This window comes from Temnothorax longispinosus, chromosome 8 (genome assembly GCF_030848805.1).
Source record: "Temnothorax longispinosus isolate EJ_2023e chromosome 8, Tlon_JGU_v1, whole genome shotgun sequence".
In the NCBI taxonomy this organism is placed as follows: Eukaryota; Metazoa; Arthropoda; class Insecta; order Hymenoptera; family Formicidae; genus Temnothorax; species Temnothorax longispinosus.
The window spans coordinates 4,982,293-4,998,852 of NC_092365.1; the positions used below are offsets into that span (position 1 = coordinate 4,982,293).

Genomic DNA, 16,560 nt, shown 5'->3' on the forward strand with positions numbered 1-16,560 from the left:
ATATCATGATGTCGTTTTAATATTAGATATTAAGGCGTAAACATTAGTTCTGAAACCAAATTCGTGATAATTGGGATGTAGGAATATATAAGATTGGTAGAAAACGGCATAATCGCCATGTAAAAGCACAACACAGGGTCGATATATAAAACTTTCCTGTCTATATATATTATCTGTATATAATATGTGTCTGAAACTTATTATATATATAAAAATTTAATGAAAACCGGGAAATGGCAATTGATTCGCGTTACATTCTCCGCGTCTTGAAACGCATTTTACATTTTGTTCCAGAGTGGAACATGGCGAGTATATCTAAATCCTTTTCGCAAAGTCCTTCAATGTAACAAAGGAATAAACTCTATAACGCATAAAGTAATCGAGAAAACTTAATAGCCGACACGGGAACGAAACGTAGGAGACCGCGTGTTAGGAGTCTGGAAACTTTCGATATGGCCGTGATAGACTGAACGTCACAGTACATAGTGACGGCGAGACGGAAGAGTACCGGCGATAACTCGGTAACGCTCGGCCTTTCGGTTTGGCCACTATTCATAATAACGTCAACCCAATCCGTCTGAAAGTGGTCACCTGGTCGTTGTATCGTGGGCCTGCAGGTGATTCGGCGCATCGGCGAACGTGAACTTCAATTTGTACGCCTCGGCAACCAGCACGCCGATCTCCGAGTCCGTCCAGTTTTGCGTGGGCAGGTTTTGTAGCATTAACATTAGCCCCTGCAATCACGAAAGTATGACAACCGATCGTGCTTTATCTCTATCTACGTTGTAGTATAGAGATGGCGGATGGATTACTTGAAAATCAGGTTGCAAGAGCAAGTGTCGCCTCCAACGAAGAAGGAAGGCCGCGCATACGTAGAGCTGAAACGAGGCGAATCTGTCGGACTCCGCCAGATACGTGTCCCAAAGTCGGATGGTACAGTGAAGCGGGATTTCCCTGGTTAGCAGGTTGTTCATCCACCGAAAGGAGAATTGTAGATAATCCACTCCGTGCTGATGCAAGTGTTGATGCAACGGCGCTAAAAGCGTTACCATACAATGTTAAAAAAAAAAAGGATAAATGTTTTAGACAAGGTAAATTCACAGCAGGATACTCACCATCGATCCTCTGTATCAGCTCCTTCAACTGATTCACTTTATGCTGGATACCCAACTGAGCAAATATGTAGTTGTCCTGTATACCATCCAAGAATTTAGATAGACACCAAAAGCTGTCCGCCTCGATAATGTCACGCTGCTCCTTCGACAACGATGCCACGTCGTAATTTTCCAAATCCTGCCAGGCTTGTATCGGTATGGCCTCTTGCAGAAAGACCAAGAAGAAGGGTGTCACGAGGTCATTCATACCCTGCAATAATAGATATACGAATTAACGATACACGAATCTTGACTCTTTACCACGTAATGAAATGAATAAAAAAGACAAATACCTGGACATAACCAGACGCAGGATGTCTGATCGCCCAAATGTACAATATTCTCTCGAATATCAGCTGCACCGTCGTCTGCTGAAACAGCGAGATGAGCGGCGACATTCTAGGGATGTCGATATGAATCTGGCGATACGTGTCCTGAAAACCCTCATCCCGCTCGACGTCGTAATACTGCTTCACCAAGTTCCAGTAGTCCAATCGTTTGCGTTCCAACGCGGGCTGCCTACGTTCCAGATTAGCCGGCAAGTACTCCTGCAACGTCACGAACGCGGTGTCGCTTAACGCTTCGCGAACGGCGTTCTATCAGGCTCGATGATGCGGCGCGTTTACCTTCTCTCTACTTACAGACAATAACCGCCAAGTGACGGAACGTAATTTGGCAGGCACGCCCGACCACGATAGCTGCCTCAATTCATCTAGATTCAGCACGGACGCCTCCAAAAGTAACTGAAACTTGTCCACCTTGCTCTCGCCGTCTAAAAGCAGATTCACAAGCGTTTTTTTAAACCTTATCTCAAGGATCGCTGCTAAACGTACTAAGGAACAGATACTCACCTTGTTCCTTCGAAGGTATAAAAAATTTATTGGGAGCATTTGTCTGCCTCAGCGGCTGCGGTCTACCGGGGAATTGCGTCGGCCTATGCAGGGGCGATGCACCGTGCTTCAGCTCCGCATCCTCGCCGGAATGCTGGCTGTTGATCATCTGCGAGTGCAGATTCACGTTGCGCAGATGCAACGGCTGCACCGCCAGCCTCTGAAGAGCCTCCGCCTTCTTCTCCTCCGGAATAATTTCTCGTTGGACCGCCTTGGCATTCGCCTGATGGGACGGCTGTGAACACTTATTGCCAGATCTATGACTATTGATGACGCTAAGGGCCGCCGAGTGGCTGACCCTCTTCGATATCCTCACATCCGAGACTGTACAGAATTCGTCGTCCCCCGAGTCCCACGCATCGTCCACGCTCTCCTGAAAGTCTTGAAACGAAGTGGAGCCCCCGCTTCCACTTCCCGTACCGTGACCGCCGCTGCTGTTGGCGGTACCGGCGGCCAGATTGCCGGACCCAATCGCCGTGGGATTGAACTTGCCGGGCCTGACGTCCTGCTTCAGGCTTGGCCTTCGAAGAGAGTGATTTCTCGATTAGTAAGTTGATCCGCGAGAAATTCCAGGTACACGGAAAGCAAAATCGCAAAGGGATACACACCTTCCCGGTACAGCCCGCGTATTCTTCTTCCAGAAAGACTGGTGAGTCGAGATGGCTTGATGGTGGTAACCTTGATTCTCCATAGCGGAAGGAAACACACAAAGTTAGCTCGCACCTGGTAATCCTCCAATGCAGCTGCCGCGGCACGGATCGTTCCTCATACCCTCGCGATGACAGTCAGATCTACGAGAACCAGAAGAGTGCTCCTTTGTAGCCTCATAAGCGTTATCGTTGCATCACAGTTCGCGCAACAAACATATGCTAAGATTAACGCGTACAATTACACGTATAAATTTAACAATGTATCAATTGTTATTCTCCAAAACGGGCCGCAAGCTCAGCATTTCTGTGAGGTCAAAGAGTGACCCAAAGAGTACGGAACATGTTGTACACACGTTGTAGTTTTGTACACACACACGTGATGTCAAGCGTAAGAGTGAGGCTGTCAACGCCTAACTATTGTTGCAAGAGCGATCACAACAACGGAAGGGACGGTGACAAGACTGTGACAAGTGGAACGGAAGGAGAGGACGGATTCCCCGTAATAACAAACGCATTGTGGTAATAACATATGATCCCCCGGTGCACCGACGAGGACGCGCCCGACATCGACGCGCGCCGCGGCCCGTTCCCGCAATCGAATCCACAGAGATCCACGGTATCCACACGCAGGACGCAACGCACTCCAGTGTCCAGTCTGCTCCAGTCCGCGGGAGTCGACGGGGGGGGGGGGAAGAGGAGGGGGAGGGGTGGAGGACACGTCTACGTGCAGCGCAGCGGGGAGTCCCGTCTCCCGTTCCGTTGTCGCTGGCCGTTCCCGGAGCGAGAAGGTTATGTTGCGTAAGCCGCGTCGGATTGTCGGAATTGGCCGCGCGAGCCGCGGACGGGAAAGAAGAGAGCACGAGGAGGGTAGAACGAGAGACGAGAGAAAAGCGTTCCTACATTTCACAGTCGACGCAGCGACGATCCCGCGAGGTAGACCGAAGACAGCGGGTCTAAGTTTATTGTCTGGCCGTCGGTATCGCCTGCGCCGCGGCGGCGTCGCGACGACGACAACGTCGTCGTCGTCGTCGTCGTGGTCACGATTCACGATAGATCGCGATCTTGGCGCGCCGGGCACGATCGCCGCGTTCCACTCGCACCTTTTCTCCCGCGCGCGTCCAGGAGACGCTCCCGAAGACGCCGCGACGTCGGCGCGGCGACTCTCTGCTCGCTCGGGCGAGCAGGTACGCCAAGGTACGCGATTTCGACGCGACGATGCGAGTCACGTCACGCGAGCGCTGCCGCCACCGCCGCGAGCCGCGGTCTCTCCTCGCATCGTCGCGTTTCCCGTGCGATTTGTCAGCCGCGACGTAAGCGTGGCCGTATTGCGTATTGCATTCTGAAAAGAGATAGGAGCCAAGAAATATGAAGAAGAGAAGAAGGCTCCGAAAGCGAGAGAGGCAGAGAGAGAGAAAGAGAGGAAACTGTTAAGAAAAGACACGTCGCGCGGACTCGTGTCAGCCCGTTGTTTATCTCTCTCGCGTTTGCATCGGTGCCGACAAGCAAATGAACTCGATTCAAAACGTAAATAATGTAACGTAATGGCCAAATCTGAGGGAGCAGATTTTTTCTCGCCGGAATTTGCCCGCGCAAATGTAATAGAATCTAACGAAACTAACGTAGACTATTCTATTAATATTACAGCAATTCCAGTTTGTATTGCGAGAATCGAGACTCTTACAACATTGCTGCAGGAATCCTGGAATGTTGCTGTAATATTGATGTAATTGCTGTAATTGCTGCAATTGCTGTAATACGGGCTGGAACGTTCTGTTACCTGGGCATTAAGAATGTTATGAATCTGTTAGAAATCAAGAAATGCAATATGAAATATATATACGACGGCAGAGGCCGAGCAGAATCTACGGTTTCAATATGATATACATTTCACTTAATTAATCTGCTTAGATTATTAATCTGTTTAGATTATTAATCTGTTTAGATTAATTAATCTGTTTAGATTAATTAATCTGTTTAGATTATTAATTTGTTTAGATTATTAATCTGTTTAGATTATTAATCTGTTTAGATTAATTAATCTGTTTAGATTATTAACCTGTTTAGATTATTAATCTGTTTAGATTATTAATCTGTTTAGATTAATTAATCTGTTTAGATTATTAATCTGTTTAGATTATTAATCTGTTTAGATTATTATAATCTGTTTAGATTATTAATCTGTTTAGATTAATTAATCTGTTTAGATTATTAATCTGTTTAGATTATTAATCTGTTTAGATTATTAATCTGTTTAGATTATTATAATCTGTTTAGATTATTAATCTGTTTAGTTTAATTAATCTGTTTAGATTATTAACCTGTTTAGATTATTAATCTGTTTAGATTATTAATCTGTTTAGATTAATTAATCTGTTTAGATTATTAATCTGTTTAGATAGTTGCAAACTGGTAGATTCTGGCCGGTTTCTATTCAAAATCTGCTGTCAGAAAGATTACATCGGTAAATACTGCCGGTAGAATTTGAGCATTATGCTCACGAGGTAAATACCTCTTACTTCGCGATTATGCTAATGGATTACAGAGCTGATACGAATCTGCCCGAATCTACTGGATTCTACCAGCTAATATTTTATGTTATCTCTAATCTTATGTAGAAGCTCAAATTTCAACACTTCAAATTGCTGATTGGGAATATATCTTGCAGATCTCGAGTGCTCCTTTGATACATATTGACGAATCATTTCCACAGAAACAAAGCGCATAGTATTGGTCATTTGCGACACGTATAGGCGTTGCGCAACAGTTTAGTATCATTTATTATATGCATTACGTATTATACCGAGAATATTTAATTTTTTTTCTGCACATTTACGTCCCAGCAGGATGAAGATTGCCGGCGTATCCGCGATTCGAAGGCCCTGTTCACGGCGGAATAAAAAACCGCATGGAATAAGAACGTGGAGGAAGGCTGGAATAAAAGTAAGATGAATGAGAATGAGCTATATCGAGTGATGAATTTTTATCTCGACATTCAGGAATCGGCCGGGAAAACGCCCGGGATTTATATAATACACACGCAATTAAAGTACGAAGGATATGTTAAAGAAATGAACATTCGCACGTTCGAGATAAGGCTGTAATTAAAAGTCGCATTATACTTTATAATTGAGATGTATACTAAGTTATATACTTTGACGTATTCGCGCGGGCGATCATGCAATTAGCTCGTTATGAAATTCTGCGTTGATCCTCGTTTATTCCAAATTGCACGACCTCAATGCGACTCGTTGCAGCCTTTTAGTTCGAATCCTCTTTTCTAACGCTTAAATTATTATTCTATAACGGAGAACTTGAGTCGCCAGTGAATAATTAATAATTATAGCAAAAGGATTGCGTTCGACCCAACTGGCACATTTTATTGTTCACAATACACACATTGTGAACAATAAAATTTGCCAGTTGGATCGAACACAATACTTTTGCTAATTATTAATAGTCTATAATCTTGCTTGTTAGATCGATATAGGCTTAACTTTTATTTCTTTTACACAAGGATCATCGAGTAAACAATGTGAGGAAAATCTGTTGTGTTTTCCACGAAACAACTTTTTCTCTCTTTTTACGGACACGTCATCGACTTGCAAATTCGTCACACGCAAGAGGTTCAGCGGGGGCACACCTGTTTTCATTCTCGGCCGTTGGAATCTCGGAGTTATTGATTGATCCTCGAGGCGTATTGATTTTAAACTCGACGACAGATTTGTTCGTCACTCTTAAGTGTACTTGGAGGTACATATATGTATTTCCGATTCTATGTATACTTTTAAAACACTTTCTTGATTTATCTCTTTTGTTTTCCTCAGAGTCCGAGAATAGGACGCGACTTTCGTCCCGTTTGACGTTCTATCTCGGCTTAATCGCCTTAGGGGAAATTATTTTACGTCGTTATCTCCACAGCTTTCTGCACTCAATGTATTCCTCATACTACTCTTCTCTCGATACGAAGCAATTTATTGTGAGATAAGACACCACTTGAAAAAAAAGGACAATTGTGACGCAGTGCGATGATAGATAACAGAAAATGAAAAAAAAAGGACACTTGTAACGCATTGCGATAATAGATGACAGAAAATCACCGTGGAAAGAAATGAAAATAGATGGGGTCGTAACATATGATATAATGTTATGCTTACATATTTAAATCTAAAGAAGGCAATGTTTTGTCAGTCTCCGATTAATTTAACTTCTTGTCAGTATCGAAATTAGATTTCTGCGAAGAGGAGGGATAATAAATAATCGAATTCTTCTTAAAAGCTCGAACTTTGCACCTCTGACGTTCCTTCAATTACAAAGCCTTTGATCATTAAACGTTGATTCTATTTTTCTATTTCTTTTACAATGTATATTCTTCATCTTCAGCAACGGACGTAATTTAAACAAATTATCCATTAGTCGAAGCGTCGATGCGTGTCCAGGATCGAAGGAAAAAAACGTCGGGGAATGAAAGCGGGGAATCGAAGCCTATAATCGAGAACGAAGATCAGTTCCCTCTCTATTAATTTAAAAAGACCTGAAAGGCATATATTTTTCTCCGATCTAATCCGGCCGTGGGCCGTCGTCTTTGCTACGATCCTGGGCGCCTGTCATCCGCGGGCGGTCACGTGTGCCGCCACCGCCGTCGCCGTCGCCGACGGTCCCGTCGCCGTCGGCCGCCAGGTCAGTGGTGCACGCGACGCGCTCGTCGACGGTACGTCGGCGCTGTTCCTCTCGACGCTGTTCGGCAATCGGTTGGCTTCACGCGGCTCGGCGGCGGCCTGAATCGCCGCGTCCCGTCGCGTTTTTCGAGCGCGGCGCGCACCGCGGGAAAAGCGGACCCGGCTCACCCACGTGATCATCCATCGCGCCCGCATATCGGATATCTGATCCGCGGATGACGCGGGACGGCGACGGAAGGCCAGGACGGTACACACACACAGCCCTATATACTTGCTCCACACTCGCCGGTCTACCCCGTTTCCGTTTCCCGGCGACGATCGATTTTCGCGTCCATCCGCGCGCCCTATCGCTTGACGCGCGCGCGGGGGCTCTCGCCGTTATTTAACGAGACAAGGCAAGCAGGCAGGCATACCACGCACGCACCGTGCTCTATTTTCGGATGAATTATTGATGGAGATCGACCCCGCCGTGATTATGCGTGTCGCGCCCGCGTACCGTTACGAGAATGAGTCGCGAGAATCGAGGAACGAAGGGAAACTGTGTCATTCGCGGCGTGAGATAATTAATTAATTTCGGAAACGTTTAAGTTCGACGCGTCGCGTCGGCGTCGTCGAGCTTATCGTCGTTTTGACGCGCCGCCCGCAGTTATCTGCTTCTCGGCAAAATATTTGTTTCGCTCGAACCGCACACCGCACACACGCCGGATTTCGGAGTTGTATGATACAGGATAGTGTCGAAAATAAATTGTATCTATTCAAAAGGTTAACGCGTTTTGTTGTTATCATAAATAAGTCATAATAAACGGAACGTTTTATTCACGCTTCTCCGTGAAACCGGCATTCGAATCGGCTTCTCGTAACGCGAGAATCTCGGCCAAAAATTGTCAGCTTGTCGTCGTCAGCTCGCGTGAACGTAAACAAAGTAGAAGGAAAATAATGTCAAAAGTTATCTGAAATAGAATTTCTGCAAAATTGCCCGTTTCATCCCCCGAAGATTAAGCGTAAGCGTAAATGAAAAACTTGTTTCTTTATTTTTATTGCACTTTTAACGATTCGATTAATCCTTATTTCTTCACAATGCGAATGACGCACGCGAAAGAAGTCGAAAGGTTTCTTCGTCCCTCCTTCTTTCTTTCTTGAATCGTAATTAAATAGCGAATCATATCTTGAGTCGCCTTTTAATTTCCAGCGTGACGTACGTAGAAAATGCAATCGCCGTCCTGGAGGTGAGAAGAGAAGAGTTTTCCGCGACCTGTCGACCCGCTGCCCTGGTGGAAAAAATTTCTCATATTTTTTCAGAAATGTTGCGAGAATTAGGACTCGTGAAAAATTCTGGAAAAATATATTTTCTCAGATACTTTCAGAAATAATTGGATGAGGACTTTCGGAATAGTTCAGTATCCGTACACGGAGAGAACTTTTTGTTATCTTTTATAGAAATTTAATACTGTAAGTGATTATTTGGCTAGTAATTAATTACTTATTTTGAGTATTAAAATTATTAAAAACAGTACTTTTAATACTCAAAATAAGTAATTAATCACTAGCCAAATAATCACTTACAGTATTAAGGGATATTTTGCTCTTAAATTCGCTATAAACTTGGGACAACTTGGCAACCAAGGAATTTTTAAAATATATACAAAAGACATTTTACAAACAACGTGATAAAAATTACCAAGCAGATTGGTAAATTTTGAAAAATTATTGTAATTTCCTACATATATTTTAGTAAAATTAATCAAACATATTTTATATTTTAACGTAATAGGTATTAATATTTTTTATTATGGTACGTGGATATTAAGCAGAATAGCTCGCATAAAATTCTTGGTGGTACATGTTGTCCCACAACTACCATGATTTCAGGGTAAATTTTAAGATAAAATTCTCTCCGTGTACGTATGAATAGAATGGAATTTATTACTTCAGTGTTTACAGCCAAGAAAGGACTTGGTTTACAATTTTTTATCCATACCTTAATTACATCTATTTATGACTAGACTCGCTATCCTTGTATCCTTGTATTATACTTTGTTCGAATTGTCTATCTCCTATTCAACATATATTACTTCTACTTCCTCATTCCTATTAGTATCCATAATGTATGAAAATTTATTCTGACAAATTGCACAGATTTTCTCATGTTTATTCAGATTTCTACAAAGTTGTGTTGGCGGGGAAAATCTGAAATATTTTATTCTTATTTTTGTCTGAGTTTTTCCTCAAAAAATGTTCCAATTAATATAAGAAAATCCGAAAAATTCTGAGCATTCTGAGAAAGTCCGAAAATTTTTATACAAATTCTGATTAATAATATAAAAAACTGAAAGATTTTTCCACCAGGGTTATCTCGCAGGAAGACGCGATCTTATCGCGATCTAATCAGACGAATAAAGCCATGGAAGCGATCGCCGTCTGGTATCAGCCGCGCAAATCCTTGATAAGAAGCCTCTTTAGCGGACGGCTCTTCGCCGTCGTGCGACCGCGAACGTCCGCGAAATTCACGAGTGCGCGCGCTTTCTCCGTCCTCCTCCTCTTCCTCCTCCTCCGCCACCTCGTCCTCCTTCTCGCCTCTCCTCTCCGTCGTGCGCGGGTTTAGGAAATGTAGGTCTAGCCTGCCTATACTTTCTTCGTGGCAGTCTACTTTCCACGTGCGCAGGGTTTGAAATCGCTCCTCGCCGACCGTCACGGAGGCGCCGAGCTCGTCGCGATTCCGAGCCGTCTTCTCGCTGACATCCCTTTCGACTCCTTTAAACGATCTGGTGAGACCGGCCTCGCCGCGCCAGGGTGCGGTGGAGAAGATCCTCCGTTTAGAAGCCACGTCTTTTCGGAGATTACACTGTAAAAAAATTTTGTAAAATTACAGGTAATTTTGAGACCCACTATAATAAGTGTAGATTTCCACACATTTTTAATTTGTGTAATTGTAATACAAAATTACTTTTTCCTTCCGTACTGTAATTTTGTAAAATTACAACCATTATATTGTATAATTACAACTATTAGTGGGTCTCAAAATTACCCACTATAATAGTTGTAATTTTACAAAATTTTTTACAGTGTAGGAGACAAATTTGCATCGTAGGTGAAGTGTCGTTCGTCTTTGTCTCCTGCTCGTCGCTCTCGAGGAGCCGCGACGCTTTTAGGAAATTTTGTAAAGAGGAAAAATTAATGGTCCCCTTTTCTCTTTTGCCGCACTTTGTTACCGCTTCTGTCCTCGCGACCGTTTCTTGCTCCCCTAAACGCTCGCGGGGCTTCCCAGCTGCCGCGGAGTGAAATTGGTGAACGGAACCCGGGGAGGGAGCGGCGCGGGGGATAAGAAAGTTAAATTGTTTATTACGCGCTGGAATTTAAACGAACTTTCGTCCGTGACGGTCCCTTTGGTAGTTTAGTGCAACGATAATTCCCGTTGCAACGAATGCAAATCAAACGGATGCCATATATACGACAGAGCGCTATTTTATATATTTATTAAATATTCACCTTGAAAATACCGCGGCGAATAGAAGACGAATTTGAAACTAAAAGTGTCTTTGGAATAAGAGTATTGCGAGACAAGGGCTACGTTTTATTTTGCGCAAATACCCCGCGATGTTGTGTAACGCAGAAGCAACGTTTCTTTGTGCCCGTTTCCCTTATCATCTATAATCATCCGTATAATTATATCCGTTACTGCTCGCCGATTACCGGATAATGTCACTTTTACATCTTAGCACCGTTCATTAGATCAAGGCGGCATTTTGCGACGGCGTTTCCTTGAATGCCATAAAAGCGTCACTCTCGCGTGAAAAGTTCTCCATATTTTTTTAAATATTATTTTAAATATTTCCAGGCATAAGCAGACATTACCTCACCTTGGACGTTTTGCGTTATCAGTTAGTTGATTGTATTATCGTTGTCCACAGATCCGAGTCGAGTTGATAAAACCGGAAATTATTTTTCTGCAGGAGGTGTCCACGGTACTACTTGGATTATTAACTTCGTGACTTTCTAAATGTAATTAAAAATCGATTTGTAACTTTCTAAATGTAATATTTTTTTTATACCAGCTCTTTTTTTTCTCGTTTCTCTTGATAAGACCAGAATACGTTACTGTAATACGTTTTAAAATAGTATAACAAATAATTTAACGGTTATATAACAAGCACGATAATTTTTAATATATAGTTTAACATGGATTATAGAAATATAAATTTAAATATATATAATACTGAATTATAAGAGAAAATTAATTTTGCAAAATTACATTATCTTTGCAGAACGGTTTCCTAACACCAGCTAAAAGATGTCGGACGTTGAAGCCGATGACGAGGTAGATAATTTATGAAGCTAATTTATTATGTTTTTTTGCACTTAAACGTCCGCATTCTGTATTTGATATGTTTCAATCTTTTTGCATTTCAGTTTCAAGATGCTCAGGAATCATTACCACAGTACGTATTATATATTGTTTACCTGTTATTTTACGTCAAAGCTTTTTCTCTGCTCTTATCCGAGAAAAAAAATTACTTGCGTCAGAATCAGCTCTTTTCCTGACCTATTATTTTGTGTCTCAAAGCACATTTTTTTTCTTTAATCTTGTCTAGAAAGAAAGATTACCTCTTAACTTAAAATTAACTTTTATTGCGTATCGTAATTGTTTGGACATTATTTTATGTCAACTTTTTTTTTTTACGTTGCAAACCTCTTAAGAGGAAAAATCTTGTCTCAGACTCGCGTCTATGGATTTGGATACAGCGATAATGGAGTCGAAAAGGGCGATTCACTGTTTCTTCAACAACGACTTCGACGAGGCGAGAAAAATCATGGAGCCATGGGCGGACAGTAGCCTGTACCATTCTCTGGGGGCTAGCGTGTTCGCGTACCTAGAGGCGATGTTTACATTCGAACAAGTATTCCGATTGTTCATTATGTTTCTTCCGTTATGTTTCAAATATTTTTTTGTATTCGTCCACCCTAGTAATCGCATTAGATTAGCTAATTCTTTAACAATTTTGTCATGTGCAATTTTGTCATGTGCAGGAACACATCGAGAAGGCGTCGATGATGTTGAAGCAGTGTATAAACTTGTGCTCCAAACACCGAAAGCACACCACCATTACGCAAAACATCGGGAAAATGGTCAAGAAGATTAACTACGACGCTTACACGATCGGTAATGTATTGCGTATACGTGTAAAGTGGCATGCAATATCTGTTCGTTGCGTATCTAACGAATATTACCTAACAAAAGTGACGTCAAATTTATTATATAACATCGATTTCAATAACAAGTGAATTCAAGCTCCTTTAATTAGAGGAATTTTTATAGAGAGATTTATCAACAAATATTTAGAGTATCCCAGACTTTGTGAGAGAGTGACAATAATTAATGGCAAGCTTCTGTTACATTCTGTATAACACGTACAGTTAGTCTTCTTGTTGATAAACTTTAATAATTTACGGTATTAACATAATCTGTGCTACTGTAAATCTTTTGCTACATTAACATTAATAGAAATTGTTGCCGAGGCATTTTGCCAGATACAATTTTACAGTGACTGATTAATCCAGATGTAACCAAATAGCTTTTACGTAAAGTGCATAGTGCATGAAAGGAATGACCGAGGATTAATCTTGCAGAGGAAGTGCATGCGGAGCTCTGTTATGCCGAGTCGCTCCTCTTAAAATCGATGCTCACGTTTGTGGAGGACGAGACTTTGATCAGCTTTGTCAAGGCAGGACTGAAAATTCGTACCTGTTTTCTGTCGTACAAGTAAATAAGCCACAACGGACTCGTCGATTCGTGATTTCGCCAACAATTCACAACTATTGTCTCTTGCAGGGAATGCATGACGATCTTGAAAAACCGGAAGTGGAAAGACGATAATCACAAAGTGCATTTCGAAGGCGGCGTTCACATGGGCATCGGCACATTCAATTTGGTATGCATATATTTTATATGTATATATATTTTCATCTCGACAACTATTATCTTATCGTATATACTTATGAAATCGTACTTTGTTCCAGATGATCTCGTTGCTACCGGCACGTGTCATTAAATTATTAGAGTTTATCGGATTTTCCGGCGATAAGGTGATTAAGATTATGATCCTATGAGCATATATTACTCACGAAGAATATATTATTGCTAAAGTTTAATTTATTAAAAATATTATCGCTATTATTTAATCAAAAAATAAATATTGGACTCTCGAAATTAAATAAAACTGATAAAGGATGGCTATGAGAGTCAGACGCAGTTATCGGTGCATCGGTGAAAGACGTTCAAATATATACACTGTGAATAAATCAGTGAATTGGATCTTTTACGCACTGATAACTGCGTCTGACTCTCATAGCCATCCTTTATCAGCGCTATTAGTTACTAAGAATATATAACAGTTTGGTCAAATAATTACTCTTGTTAAGAATATATTGTTGAAGTTAAATTTTATTTATCAACTTAATTGTTAGGAATACGGTCTAATGGAATTGAGAGAGGGCTGCAACGATAGGAAAGGCCTGCGACACGTCCTTTGCGTGTTGTCTCTACTGACCTACAATTTGATAATCTCCTTCATACTGAGCCACTCGGACGGCGATCTGGACTGGTGCGAGCAGGTGTTGGAGCAGGAACTGAGCGTCTATCCGAACAGTGTGTGGTTTCTGTTCTTCAAGGGAAGGCTGGAACTCACGCGGGCCAACTTCGAAGAGTGCATAGACTGGTATATAAAGTCGTGGAAAAGTCAGAATGTTTGGCCGCAGTTCGGTATTCTCTGTTATTGGGAATTGATGTGGGCGCACTGCTCGATGCAGCAGTGGAGCAAGGCGGATACGTACGCCACGATGCTGGCGGAAGAATCCAACTGGTCGCGCACTATCTACCTGTACCAGAAGGCCGCGATCCTGCTTATGCAGAAACCGTCGACCTGGAGCGCGGAGAAACAGCGAGTCGACAGCCTGATGATGGAGGCACCGGTTTATAAGCAGCGCATCGCCGGCAAGTCGCTGCCGTTGGAGAAGTTCATGATCAAGAAGACGGAGCGTTATTTTGCACAAAAGAAGAACCTAGTCGTGCCCGTGTTTGAGCTTATGTACGTGTGGAACATGTTCAGGATAATAGGCAAGCGACAGGATTTGATATTAAATATATTCAAGAAGATAGAAGAAGAGGAAAGGGAACTTAAAGCAGCCTCGTAAGTTTCTCCGATAATTCTAATTGTTATTTCAGCATAAGTGTGTATTATAAAATATATATGATTGTACAAATCTTGAAACGAAAAAAAATCGATAAAGATTAATGTTAATTAGGCATACAGAATGAGCGATAAGATTAAAAGAAGTGACCCAGTAGATAAAATGTTAACAATTTGCCAGCAGATTCAAGTGGAATATTGTAACATATTAACATGAACTACGTTGTATTAATTTTGTACTCGACAGAGTCTATCGACATAATCTGCCAGCAGGTTTCTGCATCAATGCAGAATTCTGCAGACAATCTGCCATCATATTTTATTAACAAATTCTGTTATATTTTTGTAGCATTTTGTCGATGAAATTTATATATATATATAGTAGGTATTTTGCAAAATTTATTTTTGACAGATTTGGCAATCTCACGATTAAATAAAAATGCAAAATACAGCAAGCACATTCGTGTTATTATTTTGTAATTATAGATATAATTTGTTCTTTTATTATAAGTTATAAGTAATAAATATGTGATGTACTGTGCAGGAAAAGCGATTATCACGTAGACAACGAAGCGCTCCTGTTGCTACTGAAGGGCGCCTGTCTACGGCAAATGCAGCATCCTTTATTGGCGGAGGAGTGTCTGCGAGGCGTTTTACAATTGGAAAAATCTATCAAAGAGGACACGTACTTACTTCCTTATGCTACCGTGGAATTAGCGTTATTGGCACAAGATCAGGGCGACACTCAGCTGGCTATAAGCTTTTTGGAAGACGCCAAGTTAGTTTGGATCTTACATTATGCTATATTTAATATTGTTGGTTTTTTACGTTGGAAAAATTAACTGTGTTCAAATTCCAGGAAAAACTATACGGGCTATTTACTGGAATCTAGATTGCACTTCAGAATACACTCGGATCTGATGATTTTGACCGGCAAGAAGACTAATAATCATACGATAAAGAAGCACGAGAATGATCATCGGCTGGAAACGCCTATTGTTGCCAATAATAGCGTTATTATTGCGGGTCCAAGTGCCGACGAGATTAAGACATAGAAGCATCGCAAAGCATGTCGGAGATCTACTTATCCTTACATAGGTTCTTTTATACCTTCCTAAATAACGTGCTGTACGTATTGACGAGGACTATTTTTGCGAAAACGAACCGAGCGATCGTTTTACAACTTCTGTCTAACATCGAATGGCCTTGCGTGTAACTTTCGTTTGGTTTCGTTCTCCGTAAAGTCCGAGGATGTTATCAGAGATCTCTTTCGAAGGTTGGGCACATTTCTTAGAGCGTTTGATATATTATAATTGTATAAATTATTTTCTTCCACGAGAGAAGAACGACGCGATAGTAATATATAAAAATTATATTTTGTAGCGACTATAATGTTAAATATATAAATTAATATCTTACGCGGGAGAAATAAAAATATAATATAAGAATCTTGCGAAACTTTACACAAGGATTGGGCATATATTTTGTTGCGACTAATTATCTAATATAAATATAATGGATTATTATCTACATAAATTATTTCTTTTACGGAAGATCGGCGAGGTTCCAATGTGATCTGTGATTGTCTATTGTAATTACGACGAAAGAGTGTTAATAAATAATCATGTTACGAGGCTGTAAATACGTAAACGCGGTCGGGAATTGCGTGAACGAAATAATAAAATGAATTCAGAGTAATGTTACCCCTCCGAGCAATTTTTTATATATAAAATTGTATTTCATCTATTTTATAAAATGAGAATTAAATAATTAGGTTTGATATAAGAACATTAAATTGTGTAAGATAAATTTAAACTATAAAAAAATATACATTATAATAATATATAATACAAACAGTTTTAAAGGCTATATGATATATATAGATTTTAATTAATACATATACATAAAATATACACATCATGTGTATATACTCTCCATATACGTATAAATACTACACATACAAAAATGTGTTTCCTAGGAATTCCACCTAGCAGCAGCACTTTATC

The 16,560-nt window shown here is 41.1% G+C and overlaps 2 protein-coding genes across 9 annotated transcripts; one reads left to right on the forward strand and one right to left on the reverse strand.

Moving 5' to 3' along the window:
* Positions 1–138: 138 nt before the first annotated feature.
* Tbc1d22 (TBC1 domain family member 22) lies at positions 139–3,910 on the reverse strand. 3 transcript variants are annotated; one of them, XM_071786247.1, is made up of 8 exons: positions 3,595–3,910; positions 2,653–2,835; positions 2,006–2,565; positions 1,796–1,926; positions 1,448–1,702; positions 1,116–1,365; positions 813–1,036; positions 139–734 (listed from the first exon to the last, which is right to left on the reverse strand). In XM_071786247.1, the coding sequence occupies exons 2-8, from the start codon at positions 2,733–2,735 to the stop codon at positions 588–590; spliced, it is 1,650 nt and encodes a 549-aa protein (XP_071642348.1). In that variant the 5' UTR covers positions 2,736–2,835; positions 3,595–3,910; the 3' UTR covers positions 139–587. The 3 variants fall into 3 exon arrangements, with proteins under 3 accessions (XP_071642348.1, XP_071642351.1, XP_071642349.1); XM_071786250.1 differs by lacking the exon at positions 3,595–3,910 and adding an exon at positions 2,937–3,536; XM_071786248.1 differs by lacking the exon at positions 3,595–3,910 and adding an exon at positions 2,931–3,536.
* Positions 3,911–7,364: 3,454 nt separating this feature from the next.
* LOC139817932 (tetratricopeptide repeat protein 39B) lies at positions 7,365–16,257 on the forward strand. 6 transcript variants are annotated; one of them, XM_071786244.1, is made up of 13 exons: positions 7,365–7,617; positions 11,206–11,248; positions 11,321–11,369; positions 11,633–11,685; positions 11,778–11,806; positions 12,085–12,265; positions 12,396–12,528; positions 12,996–13,128; positions 13,198–13,297; positions 13,386–13,451; positions 13,833–14,554; positions 15,099–15,332; positions 15,414–16,257. In XM_071786244.1, the coding sequence occupies exons 4-13, from the start codon at positions 11,659–11,661 to the stop codon at positions 15,607–15,609; spliced, it is 1,821 nt and encodes a 606-aa protein (XP_071642345.1). In that variant the 5' UTR covers positions 7,365–7,617; positions 11,206–11,248; positions 11,321–11,369; positions 11,633–11,658; the 3' UTR covers positions 15,610–16,257. The 6 variants fall into 6 exon arrangements, with proteins under 6 accessions (XP_071642345.1, XP_071642342.1, XP_071642346.1 ...); XM_071786241.1 differs by lacking the exon at positions 11,206–11,248 and having other exon boundaries at positions 11,279–11,369; XM_071786245.1 differs by lacking the exon at positions 11,206–11,248 and having other exon boundaries at positions 11,279–11,332.
* The last annotated feature ends 303 nt before the right edge of the window (positions 16,258–16,560 follow it).